Source organism: Schistocerca gregaria, chromosome 4 (genome assembly GCF_023897955.1).
Source record: "Schistocerca gregaria isolate iqSchGreg1 chromosome 4, iqSchGreg1.2, whole genome shotgun sequence".
NCBI lineage: Eukaryota > Metazoa > Arthropoda > Insecta > Orthoptera > Acrididae > Schistocerca > Schistocerca gregaria.
The window spans coordinates 94,760,207-94,774,023 of record NC_064923.1 but is presented as its reverse complement, the minus strand read 5'-3'; the positions used below and the strand labels follow the sequence as shown (position 1 = coordinate 94,774,023).

The 13,817-nt window shown below is 37.9% G+C and overlaps 1 protein-coding gene across 3 annotated transcripts in view; it reads left to right on the top strand.

Moving 5' to 3' along the window:
* Positions 1 to 13,817, top strand: part of LOC126365876 (kinesin-associated protein 3-like) — a 189,940-nt gene that overhangs the window by 116,774 nt on the left and 59,349 nt on the right. For all 3 annotated transcript variants that reach the window (XM_050008569.1, XM_050008573.1, XM_050008570.1), the window contains exons 13-14: positions 8,778 to 8,876; positions 12,209 to 12,294. In XM_050008569.1, the coding sequence (XP_049864526.1) occupies positions 8,778 to 8,876; positions 12,209 to 12,294 (185 nt within the window). The remainder of the gene's footprint in view (positions 1 to 8,777; positions 8,877 to 12,208; positions 12,295 to 13,817) is intronic.

Genomic DNA, 13,817 nt, shown 5'->3' with positions numbered 1-13,817 from the left:
CCGCTGCAAGAAGGGGGGGCCAAGTTCCTTTGCGTACTTTGTGTAAAATTGAACTGGTATCCGATCAGGACCAGCGGCCTTTCCTCTTTTGAGCGATTTTAATTGTTTCTCTATCCCTTTGTCGTCTATTTCGATATCTACCATTATGTCAACTGTGCGACAATGTAGAGAAGGAAGCACAGTGCAGTCTTCCTCTGTGAAACAGCTTTGGAAGAAGACATTTAGTATTTCGGCCTTTAGTCTGTCATCCTCTGTTTCAGTACCATTTTGGTCACAGAGTGTCTGGACATTTTGTTTTGATCCACCTACCGCTTTGACAGAGGACCAAAATTTCTTAGGATTTTCTGCCAAGTCAGTACATAGAACTTTACTTTCGAATTCATTGAAAGCCTCTCGCATAGCCCTCCTCACACTGCATTTCGCTTCGTGTAATTTTTGTTTGTCTGCAAGGCTTTGGCTATGTTTATGTTTGCTGTGAAGTTCCCTTTGCTTCCGCAGCAGTTTTCTAACTCGGTTGTTGTACCACGGTGGCTCTTTCCCATCTCTTACGATCTTACTTGGCACATACTCATCTAACGCATATTGTACCATGGTTTTGAACTTTGTCCACTGATCCTCAACACTATCTGCACTTGAGACAAAACTTTTGTGAGCTGATTTGGTGTTATCGTGTCATTAACTGTACATAAAATACTTGTGTTATGCTTTTCAGTATAACAGCGTTTATGCTCTCATATGAGATTGAATCACGAGTGACAAAGTATGAACAGAAGTTACTAGCTATCATAAAATTCATGACGTAGTATCAGCTACTACAAAAATATGGATCACGTTAAGTATTGGTTGCTTCTCAGTCTGTTACGTTACAGGGCTCGTGGGCGGGGAAAGTTTGTTACAGAATTCCATCAGTAATTCATTCCAAGTAACTAGTATTTCTATGCAATGTGTGGAACCTGACATTTTACAAATGATGTAGGCTCTCTGGAGAAAGATTTTGATAGAAATTACTGTGGATGGTGGGAGTGGTTAGAACTGCTCAATTGGGAATGACATCAAATGCATCACTGGGATGCACGTCACAAAAATATGAAGATTGTGCACTCTTTTATTTAATGCAAAAGACTGGATCTGACGTGGACTTAAAAATGCACTACAAGCAGTATTACAGAATTGTTCAACATGCCATAAAAAAAGACAAACACCATTTAATATAACAAAAAATCCAAAATTCTAAGAACATTGCAAGGGCCATTTTGGAGCATTATCAGGCACAAAACAAACAAACTTGATAAAGCAAATGATATCGAACTCCCTGATAACAGTAGCGGCAAGACAAATAATATTAAATTCAAATCATTGGCTACTAAATTCAGTGATTCCTTTCTGTTTGTCCTTATTGATGTGAATTTAAATTGGATAAAACACATTTTGGAACTCTTAAAGTAGCTTAGTTCAGCCACATTTACACTTAGAATCATTGCAAATCTGGGGACGAGACAAATAAGTAAGTTGACATATTTTGAATATTTTCATTTAGTAATGTCATATGGAGTGATGTTCTGGGGTAACTCATCTTTAAGAAACAAAGTCTTCATTGCCAAAAAAATGTGCTATAAGAGTTATATGTGGTGCACACCCATGATCATCTGTTTCAGGACTTGGGCATTCTGACTGCTGTCAGAACACATCGATCGAAGATAGAAAGATCTTTCATTTCTTCATGAAGTTTGTTGTAAATAATTCACTGCAGTTTAGAGGGAACAATGATGTATGTAATTACAATACCAGAAGGAAAAATGACATTCATTTTTACATATCAAGGTTGTCTGTAACACAAGAAGGGCTGCACAAAGCTGCAACCAAATTTTTTTATAGCTTGCATGGTGGTATAAAATATCTGACAGATAGCAAAGTAAAATTTGAAAACAAACCAAAAACATTTCTCCCAAGCAACTCCTCCTATTCCATAGAAGGATTTGTCCTATTGTAATGTTTATAAGGTGTTGGATAGGAATTATTGATTCACATAGGGTCGTTCTATTGACCAGCATACTTCCCTCCTGATGTAACCAAAAACTTGAGAGAATGCCTTAATTCACTTGTACATAAGTTTCTTAATCATCCAGCAGTCAATTGGGATAGTTATAGTTTTGTTAGTGGTGGACGTGGCAAGACATCCTTTGATACATTACTAAATGCTTGTTCTGAAAAATATCTAGAACAGATAGTACGGAACCCCACTTATGATTGAAATAAGAGTAAATGGCAGTGAACAGACCTGATCTTTTTGAGAAAGCTCATATTGAAACTGGTATCATTGATCATGAGGCAGTTACAGCAACAGTCAATGCCAAAATACAAACGGCAACTAAAACAAGCAGAAAGATTATATGATCAGCAAGCCAGACAGAGAAGCATTCGTGTCATATTTCAGTGAGGATCTTGAAACTTTTAGCTCAGGCTAGGAGCATGTAGAGGAACTATGGCTCAATTAGTTGACCATGTACGGGACAGATATGTACCCAGTAGAACAGTTCATAATGGGAGGGATCTTCCATGGTCTATAGTCACTACAAAGAAACTTCTGCATAATAGGTATAAAACAAAGCATAGGGCTACAGATAGTGTTTTTGAATGAAACGTATTTGGTGGTCAAGACAGTAGTGAGTGAAACGTTCAGTGATGACTGTAGGAGAATGGTATTGAAGGATCTTTCACAAAACCCGAAGAAATTCTTGTCATATTTAAAGGCTGTTAGCAGCACCAGATTTAGTGTCCATTTACTCACAAAGGAAAAGCAAAGCAAATAGTACTGCCACAATTTAATTCTCGCACCACTGCAAAGATGAGTGAAATAGATATTAATGTTAGTGGCAGCGAGAAACAGCCAAAATTGTTAAGGGTCCGAGATCGAGTCTCGGTCGGGTACACAGTTTTAATCTGCCAGGAAGTTTCATATCAGTGCACACTCTGCTGCAGAGTGAAAATCCCATTCTGGAAACATCCCCCAGGCTGTGGCTAAGCCATGTCTCCGCTGTATCCTTTCTTTCATAAGTGCTAGTTCTGCATGGTTTGCAGGAGAGCTTCTGTAAAGTTTGGAAGGTAGGAGACGAGATACTGGCAGAAGTAAAGCTGTGAGTACCGGGCGTGAGTCGTGCTTCGGTAGCTCAGATGGTAGAGCACTTTCCCGCAAAAGGCAAAGATTCCGAGTTCGAGTCTCGATCGGGCACACAGTTTTAATCTGCCAGGAAGTTTCATATCAGCGCACACTCTGCTGCAGAGTGAAAATCTCATTCTGCAAGCTTAATAAGCTATGAAAATTTGGGAAAGAGTTATAGAAGCAAGATTATGCAAGGAGGTTGTGGTGTGTGAAGAACAGTTTGAGTTCATGCCTGGAAGAGGAACGACTGATGCAATACATGCTTTAAGGTAGATAGTGGAGAGACATGGGGAGCTACAAGCCAATCTTCATATGGCTTTCATTGATTTGGAGAAAGCATATGACAGAGTCCCAAGGGACGAAGTATGGAGAACCATGAGAGAGCAGTGCGTACCAGAGAAGTATGTGAGGTTAGTGAAGGAAATGTACAGAGGAGCAATGACACAGGTGAGAAGTAGTGTGGGCATGACAAAGGAGTTTCCAGTAAAAGTAGGGTTATATCAAGGGTCTGCACTTAGTCCCTACCTCTTTGACCTGATTATGGATGTGCTGGTGAAAGATGTGAAGAAAGAAGCACCGTGGAATATGATGATTGCGGATGATGTGGTTCTTTGTGAGCAGAGTATTGACAGACTTGAGGAAAAGCTGGAGGATTGGAGGAAGGCACTAGAAGAAAGAGGGATGAAAATTAGCAAGACAAAGTCAGAATATTTAGCACTGAAGGATGTGCAGATGAGGTCTTGCAGGATCCAGGATGATGAGCTGAAATCAGTCTGCAAATTTAAATACCTGGGGTCGTACATACGGAGGGATGGAGGACTGGAAAGCCAGATACAACACCAAATAAATTGCGGTTGGAACAACTGGAGGAAAATGAGTGGAGTGTTGTGTGACAAGAAGGTTAGCATTGGGTTGAAAGGGAAAGTGTACAAGTCGGTGGTAAGGCCTGCTATGATATATGGGGCAGAGTCATGGCCAATCACAGTAGCCCAGGAAAGGAAGATGGAAGTGGCGGAAATGAGGATGCTGAGGTGGGTGTAACAAGGAAGGACACGATTAGAAATGAATTTGTTATAGGAGCTGTGAAAGTGGGACCCATGAGGAAAACGAAACAAGAGATCAGACTAAGGTGGTACGGACACTTACAGAGAAAAGGGGAAGAGTGTATCAGAAACAGAGTTGAAGAAATAAAGATTGAAGGAGCAAGGAGAGGAAGACTGAAGATGAGGTGGAAGGATAAGATATCCGGGGACCGAAGGGAGAAAGGATGGAAGAAGGAAGAGGCAATGGATAGAGAACTATGGAGGAGAAGGATCCAGAAGAGCAATGCTGACCATATGTGACGTGGGACAAGGCGACGATAAAGAAAGAAAGAATAAGCTATGAAAACTCTTTGCTGCTAATGTCACAATGCTTTGGTAGGTAATTCTATTTTAGAATTTAATTTTCCAATTCATCACAGCTAAGATTTTCATATCTTACTGATTTCAAAATAGCATAGCCTTGACCTTCCAAGAGGTCTTCTTCTGTGAGGATGTTCTGCAATTGATAATTTTTTTTTCTTTTGGAGTCTGAAACTCTGTCCAATCCAACAAACCCCCCCCCCCCCCCCCCCCCCGTTTTAATTTGGGATACAATGTCTGTTTCCCCATATAGATCATCTACTTCCTTCTTTGTTAATATTATCCCTTATCTTGAATCCTGCCAGATATCATCCTCAAAATTTTGCTTTCAAAGATTCTTAATCTTGCTTCTACTAATTTTTTTAATGTTCATGTCTCACAAATGTATGCCATGACAGTATGATGAGAGTTTTATAAATGCGAATCTTCGAATTTGTTGAAATAAATTTCCTTTTTGCTACACCTAGGAAGTAACATATATTGGCTTTCTGTATTCTGATGTTTATTTCTTCTTTGACATTGTTGTATGTAGTTAGCAAGGTTCCAAGGTAAGTGAACTGAGTTAGTGTTTCAATTTTATCTGCATCAGTTTTGAAGGTATGATTTGCTTTAGTTTTTCATGATACAATGAAATATTTGTTTTTACCTGTATTCATTTCTAGTCCTGTTCCAAGTAAGCTGTTATGCAATATTGTGGTGAATTAATCGATTTCTTGTGCCTTTTTTCTTAGAATTATGATTTGAGCTGCATATGTCTGTATGTTTTGTTTCAAGTTGTGATAATTTTATTTTGCTGATGATTCGCTCCACAACAAAGTTGAAGAGTGATGGTGACAAAGCATCTCCGTGTTGACTTTGGAAGAAACATTAAATAATTATATTCAGGATAATAAGGCGTCATGGCATTAACAATCTTACATTGGCATGGAAGGCATCACATGTTAACGACAAAATAGGTATAACGTGAAATTCAGAGAAGGGAAATATTAATTATAATGTGCCTCACGGTTCGATTCTTGGCCTGCTCCAACTAGTGATGTTTATAAATGATGTACTTTGGACATAGGAGGACACATGATAAACTGTAATGTTTGTTGATTTTGCCAGTATATCAATAAAGGGCAGAAACACAGCCATTCCAGATACATGTAGGAGAAAAATGGAACAGGCTTCAACTCGTTCACAGCCAACAATTTAAGCCATAATCTTGCAAAATTGATATTATGCAGTGCTAAATAAATAAAAATGATGTATAAAATGCATATTTGAACCATAAACTGTTTTTACTTTAAACCCAAATTCTGCTGTTTGTGGTGTTAGACCAACTTCATGGAAGAAATGATCTAAGCCACCATATTGCATTAGTCATTACTTAAAATGTATACAGAGTATACTGCTCTGTATACATTTAGAATTCAGATGTTTGCTTTTAAAGTCCTGTCTCATATATTTACATTCACGGCATGCACTACACATTTTAAGTAATGACTAACGCAATATGGTGGCATAATCCGTTTTGACCCTTCATCCACAAAGATGTCCAAGACCAAAACTGGTAGAATTTGGGTTTAAAATGAAAACAGCTGGTGGTTAAAATATGCATTTTATACATTATTTAATTGTTTGGCAGTCATCTTCCAAAAAGTTTAAAATAAAAATGACATAGTTACCAGAAACACAGAGATAAATAGACATACACTGGATGTATGAAGTTCTTGGGTATCAGTTTGCAGCAGAATTCTTCAACACATTCTCAGTTCGAATATAATAAATTTCCTTGAGATGAAAAGCTCCTGTCCACACATCAGAAAGGATCTAGAAAGCTTTGCTCATGCAAAACTTAGCTTTCTCTTATCTCAAATGAAATACTATGAACCATGGATGTAAAGCAACAGGCAGTTCCATATTCCTATACTTCCAGAAAGCATGTTGCCACTCCATACCCCCCCCCCCCCCCCTCCTCCTTCCCCACACCCCATCTAGGCTGATAATGAAGGTTCAAGGATTTGGAATATGTTTCAAGTAACACTTCTCAGGTAATAGAACGCAGCTTGTTGTCCTTGATGGCGAGTGTTTATCGGTGACAAGGGTATCATCTGTAGTACCACAGGGAAGTGAGATTGGACTGCTCTTATTCTCTATATACATAAATGATATGATTGACAGTGTGAGCAGCAACCTGCAGCGTTTTGTCAATTATGCTGTAGTGTATTGGAAGGTGTCATCATTAAGTGACTGTAGAAGGCTACAAGAGGACTTACACAAAATTCCTAGTTGGTGTGATGAATGACAGCTTGCTCTAAATGTAGAGAAACATAAATTAATGCAGATAAGTAGGAAAAACAATCCAATAACATTTGAATACATCATTAGTAGTGTGCTGTTTGGCACAGTCACAGTCAAATTCCGGCATGGTTCCTTTGAAAGAGCACAGCCGACTTCCTTCCCTACCCGATGAGACCGATGACCTCGCAGTTTGGTCTCTCTCCCCCCCCCCCCCCCCCCCCCCCCCAAAAAAAAAAAAAAACAACCCACCCCACTGAACGTCAATGAGATATCTAGGTGAAAAATTACAAAGTGATATGAAATGGAATTAGCATATGAGGCCAGTAGTAGGGAAGGCAAATGGCTGACTTTGGTTCAGTGGGACAATTTTAGGAAAGTACAGTTAACTTTGAAAGAGACTGCATATAGGACACTTCTGCAATCTATTCTTGAGGGCTATTAGATTATTTGGGATCCCCACCAGAACGAATTAAAGAACGACATTGAAGCAATTCAGGAGCATGCTGCTATGTTTGTTACTAGTAGATTTCACCATCACATGAGTGTCATAGATGTGTTTCATGAACTCAAATGGGAATGCTTGGAGGGAAAACTACATTCTGTTCACAGAACACTATTGGGAAAATTTAGAGAATCGGCATTTGAAGCTGACCGCAAAACCATTTTACTGCCATCAATGTACATTTTGTGTAAGGGCCGTGAAGACAAGATGAGCGAAATTAGAGCTCGTATGGTAGCATGTAGATAGTCATTTTCCTCTGACTCTATTAGTAAATAGAACAGGAAAGAAAATGACTAGCAGTTGTGTCATATGGCTAATCTTCTGGGCTTTGCTGCTAAGGTGAAAAAACATGCAATAAGAATATTTTATAAAACTGAATAGCCAAACATGTTGCAGAAGTCTATTCAGGAATGTAGTTATTGCCCATCTACCATCAATTTACCTTTGCAGGTGTCCATACCACATGTACCCATCTTTATGTTTATTTTTCAACTTAAAATATTGATTTTGAAGCCACAGGACTCCATCTTTAGCCACTAGGATGCAGGAATCGTTGCACATCTGCAGCACAGACCATCTAAAACTCTATCTTTCCTATCTCTCGTAGTGTTTCTATCACTCACAGAAAACACTAAGCAAATTCTGAATGGTATTTAGTTTAGTTGATGTCTTGTGGCTGTATCTGAAAACTGATCATACGCATTGATTGTAATCTCTGAGTTTTCGACATGTCAGAAAGCTTATTTGGAAAACACTATCTAGTTCATCAGAAGCACTTGAAGCCTTTTTCTTACTCTTCTGTTTCTTTTGATGTCTCTCTGTTTGTGTTCTTCAGCTGTAGATAGTACCAAAACCCATTACTTTGTTGTTAATTTGTACATTCTTTTTGATATGTTGATTGTATATCATTTTAATCGTATTGTCAAACAATGGAGAACCAGGATGAAATATAAACAATATTGAAAGGGTAGATTGCTACTTACCACACAGAAGTACTTTTGAGTTAAAGACAGGCACAATGGTAAGCATAATAGAAATATTTACACATTCGGACACAGTTCTTACTCAGAAATAGATAAACACACACACACACACACACACACACACACACACACACACACAGAGCTTTTTTTCTCCTGCTACTAGGGCCTGGTTATTGTAATTGATACTCTGCTGTGTCCAGACTTGGTGGTCCATTCAGTTCTTTTGTTATTCAAGTTTAACTCATCTATGGACAAACAGTAAAATGTCATTAACAAAATGAATAAGGTTCAGACATGTTCCATTAACATATATTCCTCCTCTGTTTTTCCCGTTTAAAGATCTAACAACTTGCTCTATGAGTGCTAACAGTTTTTGAGAATTATTTGTTGTCTCATATTTGCATACAAAATATAACAGTATCAGTGTTATTGTTTGATTCTAGCTAAACAAGAAGATGATGAGATGGTGCTGCAGATTATTTATGTTTTCTACCAAATTTTACGTCATATTGCTACTCGTGACTATCTAATTAAAGAAACTGGTATCCTTTAAATACTTGAATATGAAACATTATTATTTCAGTAAGTAGAAAAAAAGACATAATGTAGTCTAAATGGTATCATGCAACACAATTATTACTATTTGTATCTGACTTTGTATTTAAATTTCAATAACACAATTTGTCTAGAAGGTTTAACAATCCTATGCAGAATGAGAAGCGACAAAAAGATCTTACCATTTGTGTGTACATATATGGGTGTAAACATATGCACATAATTCATTCCCATCTGGATCAAGACATTGCTTAGATATTATAATTAATTGATATATGTATGTCCTGTATGACAGAAAATCTGTGCCAGTGAAAACAAATCTTATTATCCATGAAATTCGGTTAGTAAATAGCCATATTATTGACACATAAGGGCAGAAATTGAGTGATTTTGTTTTAGGTCAAAGTATTATCTTTCAAAAGCTGAGAGAGATGACTGGAAAGTTCAGTGAATAAGAGCAGAGGAACAAAGAATGAGAGACATTTAGGATACCAGAGCTTTTGTTCCTTCTCCATTGCCTGTTTACTATATGTCTTCTTTCTTTTCACTTTTTCTGCCTCCCCTTCTTAGTGTATCATTGCTAGGGAGTATGTTATATCCATCATTTTGATTTGCAGCTCCTTGTATTGGCCGTGTTTGCAATTTAAATTGTTGGATGTGAGGTCCGCCAGTTATGCAAAACACCATTTTTCACAGTATCCAAACGTTTCGGCACCACTGTGCTATCATCAGTGGGTTTTCGTTTTTATTTATAGATCATTTTTGTTAAATGTTTATAAAATTATGTGCATTTTTAGTTCAAACAACAGATCATTTCTTTTTGTAAGTACCTTTACATTTGGTGTGCATAAATTTTCTGGATCACTCGTGAGTAATTACTATAGGTAGCTTGTCATCTGCAACCAAATGATGTTGATGAGAATCTTTTTTTATGTTGTGTCTTATTGCACCTTATATAGCTGTCTTCTTCAAATACATTGTGCTATCACTAATGCCATGAGAAAAATGAAACAATGGAAAATCCAGGATGCCATGGTATGTATTCATTTCTTTGTCACACTGTTTCCCATGTGTCAATTGAGTGTTTGACAAATACCATTTTTGAAGCAACGCATTTAAGCTGTTAAGAAATTCTTCTTTATCCAACCAATGTTCGGGATTATCTCGTCAAACTCTTCTTGAATAATAATAAATTTGTGCACAGCTGAAAGATGTTGTTCTTTATTTATTTTTTAATGACATTTACAAATACGTGGTCCAGTCACATTAATGTCACCACCACCTACATTCAACGTCAACATGCAGTAACCACTTACAGATGGCAGGTGGGACCAATAACAAAGAAGAGCATATTAATTGTGTTGGGGACACATGGAAAAACAGTGCAGTAAATCTCATAATGCAGAAATGGATTGATTTATATGATGTGCAAAGGGGGCATGATCATTGGCTTTCGAGCCAAGTGTGGAAGCATCTCCGAAACTGCTAAATGGTAAACTGTTCACATGAAACTGTGGTCATTGTATACCATGGATGGCAAAATAGTGCTTCCCATAACTAGCACTGAGACAACTGTGGTTCACCATGGGCCATAGATGACTGATGTGAACAATGGCTGCAGAGATGTGTGCAGGTGAATAGATTTGCAACTGTTGAGAAACTGACCACCCAGATGACCCAGGGGCTACCAACAATACCTCCAAAATGAATGTGGCTGCACATGGGCATCCATAGGAGGTGCCTGATTCGCACACACATGCTGTCTACTATTCATTGGCAACAAATGCAAGTGTTCATGCACTGATTGGTGACAGATTTTTTTTTTTTTTTTTTTTTTTTTTTTTTTTTTTTTTTTTCAGGTGAATCAAATTTTATGCTTCATTGGGAAGATGACTGTTAGTGTGTACAGCATGAAATATCTGAAAGCAAACACCCAGTAACAATTGGCAGAAGTGTCTAGGCCGGAGGAGGGACTGTTATGGTCTGGGGGTGTGACATTCGCTGGGTGATCTTATCATTCCGTAAAACACAATGGATCAATACAAGTATGCTGTATATTTGAAGACCATGTCCACCCCAGCATACAATTTGTTTTTCTTTGGTAAAATGGCATCTACCAGCTTTACAGTGCAATGTGTCACATAGCTAAGAGCATACGTGTGTGGTTTGAAGAACACTAAGATGAGTTTAGCATATTCTTGTGGTCACTGAACTCCTTGGATTTAAACCAAACTGACAATCTTTGGGACCATTGTGAATGAGCTGTTTGTGCAATGAATCCTCAGCTGAGAAACTGAGTGCAGCTGGCCACGGCACTGGAATCGGCATGGCTCCTCATCCCTGTCAGTGTCTGCCAGAATATCAATGGCTCTCTTCCTGCGTGTCTCACAGCACTGCGCAATGCAAAAAGTGGTTTTTCAGGCTTTTGACAGGTGGTCACATTAATACGACTAGACAGTGTATAAGACAGCTGCAGAATGCCATCCATCAAAAATATACAGTTCAGTGTTTTTTGTGGCCTGTCTTTTAGTATTGTAACATTTTGGTCTTTCTAATTTTTTCTTTGTCTTCTACTATTGGTGTGGTACAGTCTGAAATTGTCTTTTTTTCTGCCACCTTGTGCATAGTTCTGTATGTTCCCTTCAGTCCATCTCTTTTTTTGCCTGACAGTGCTTCCCAGGTTAATCATTTGCTCTCACATACAGTGGAGAAAACTATGGAAATGATCGGCAACAAATCACAGTCCAGTTAGGAGAGACCTAATTTACTGTTACCTAAGTTTCTGTTGTATGTTGCAAAAATACTGCAGTTATTGGTAGTTGTTGCATTATGATTAACTGCGGTAAGAAAAATATCCATTTTTATGGTGCTGAGCTCTAAAGAAATTTTTCATAGCTTCATTGAGAGAGTGTCAATGCATGTGAGGAGATTGTAGTCAAGTAAATTACACCTAACAGTGCTGTCGTCATATTAAAGGCTGCAGCACACTGTCTGGATTAGAAATCTTAGTGGCTCACCATCCCACACCACAGGTCATAATGCACCTGTGTTACAGTAGTGAGCTTGAAGTTTGTCAACTTACACCAGTGAAATGCAAATTTTTGTGGACTTATTTCCCAGTAAGTTCTGTAATGGAGAGGTGTGATTAAGATATGATTGTGGTTCCACCAGCAGCTTAAGACCCTCTATGTTGAGTTGCTTACCACATTGTTTCTAGATGTGAATCTCTGTTATCTTCACCATTGGTCATATTTGTTTATTAATTTATAAAATATTACTCTTTTGAAAATCATAATATACCCTTAACAAACATTTCCAGAGGCACCAGCATATCTGATTGATTTGATGCATGATAAAAATACACAGATCCGGAAAGTGTGTGGTGTGTGTTTGGATATAATAGCGGTATGTTTATTTTGATGTAACTTGTAATTATGTGAGTACTTTGGAAAATTTTGCATGCTTTTAACCATACTTTTTATATGCTTCTTGAAATGATGTACTCAGATAATATTGTAGGTAGCATAAAGTTATGCAGAGAAGATAGGTAGAGGCCTCCCACGTTTTATTATGTCATAACCATTGACGAGAGGTGAAATGATAGGATTTGAAGATGACAATGGTATTGTGGTGGTAAAATGGAAGAATGTTCATAACGTTAGGATGTTATCAACAAAACATACACCTCTTATAACATCAAGCTTAGATTGTACACATCACGATCATTCTCCGACACAAAACCTTTGGAGACAACGGTGTGTAATAGTGAAAAATCTGGCAGTGACAGAAGCATCCAGATGGTGCCATATGCCAATCAATAAGGATGGGTATCAAGTGGTATGGGAAATTAACACTACATTTGCTTTTGGGAACAGGTACAGTAAATGCTCACATTGTGTACCAGAGGACCATAAATATAAAAATACAGATAAGAAAATTTTGAGACTGTCTCGCTACTGAAAGGTTGTCCATGGATGATTCTATGTCCAACAGTAATAGAGATTTGGAGATCCATAAGAATCAGCTGGGCAAGCCTATATGCAGGATGTACACCCCATGTTACCAGAAGAAGATGCAAATTGCCGAATGCCAAGAAGCGAAGGAAAATGTAAGAAAACCTGTGACTAATTGTTCCAGTGCATTTAGCATGGTTTAACAAAAGCCATGTGATATAGTATAATGTAATATGTTATCCTAAATATGAATGAATAAAACATATAAATAATTTTCTTAAGTCATCAGTCTTCTGACTGGTTTGATGTGACCCACCACAAATTCCTCTCCTGTGCCAATGTCTTCATCTCAAAGTAGTGCTTGCAACCTACTTCCTCAGTTATTTGCTGAATATTCCTCTACAGTTTTTATCCTCTACAGCTCCCTCTGGTACCCTGGAAGTTATTCTATGATGTCTTAACAGATGTCCCAACGTCCTGTCACTTGTTCTTGTCAGTGTTTTTCATATATTCCTTCCTTTGCCAATTCTGCGGAGAACCTTCTACATAAACTCCTGTTTCTTCTCCTATCAGACAAGTCTTCTCCATCATAGAGGCCTTCAATGTACTCTTTCCACCTATCTGCTCTCTCGTCTGCATGTAACAGGGGCATTCGCATTGCTCTTAATGTTACTATCCTTGCTTTTAATTTCACTGAAGGTTGTTTTGACTTTTCTATATGCTTAGTCAGTCCTTACGAAAATCTTTTTTTTTTTTTCCAATTTTTTACATTTTTCCTGCAGTCGTTTCTCCTTAGTTTCTGTACACTTCCTATTTATTTATTGTTAAGTGACTTGTATTTTTGTATTTCCCTGAACATTTTTTACATCCTCCTTTCACCGATCAATTGAAGTATTTTCTGTGTTATCCATGGTTTCTTCACAGTTACCTTCTTTGTACATGAATTTTTCTTTCCATCTTTTGTGATTACCCTTT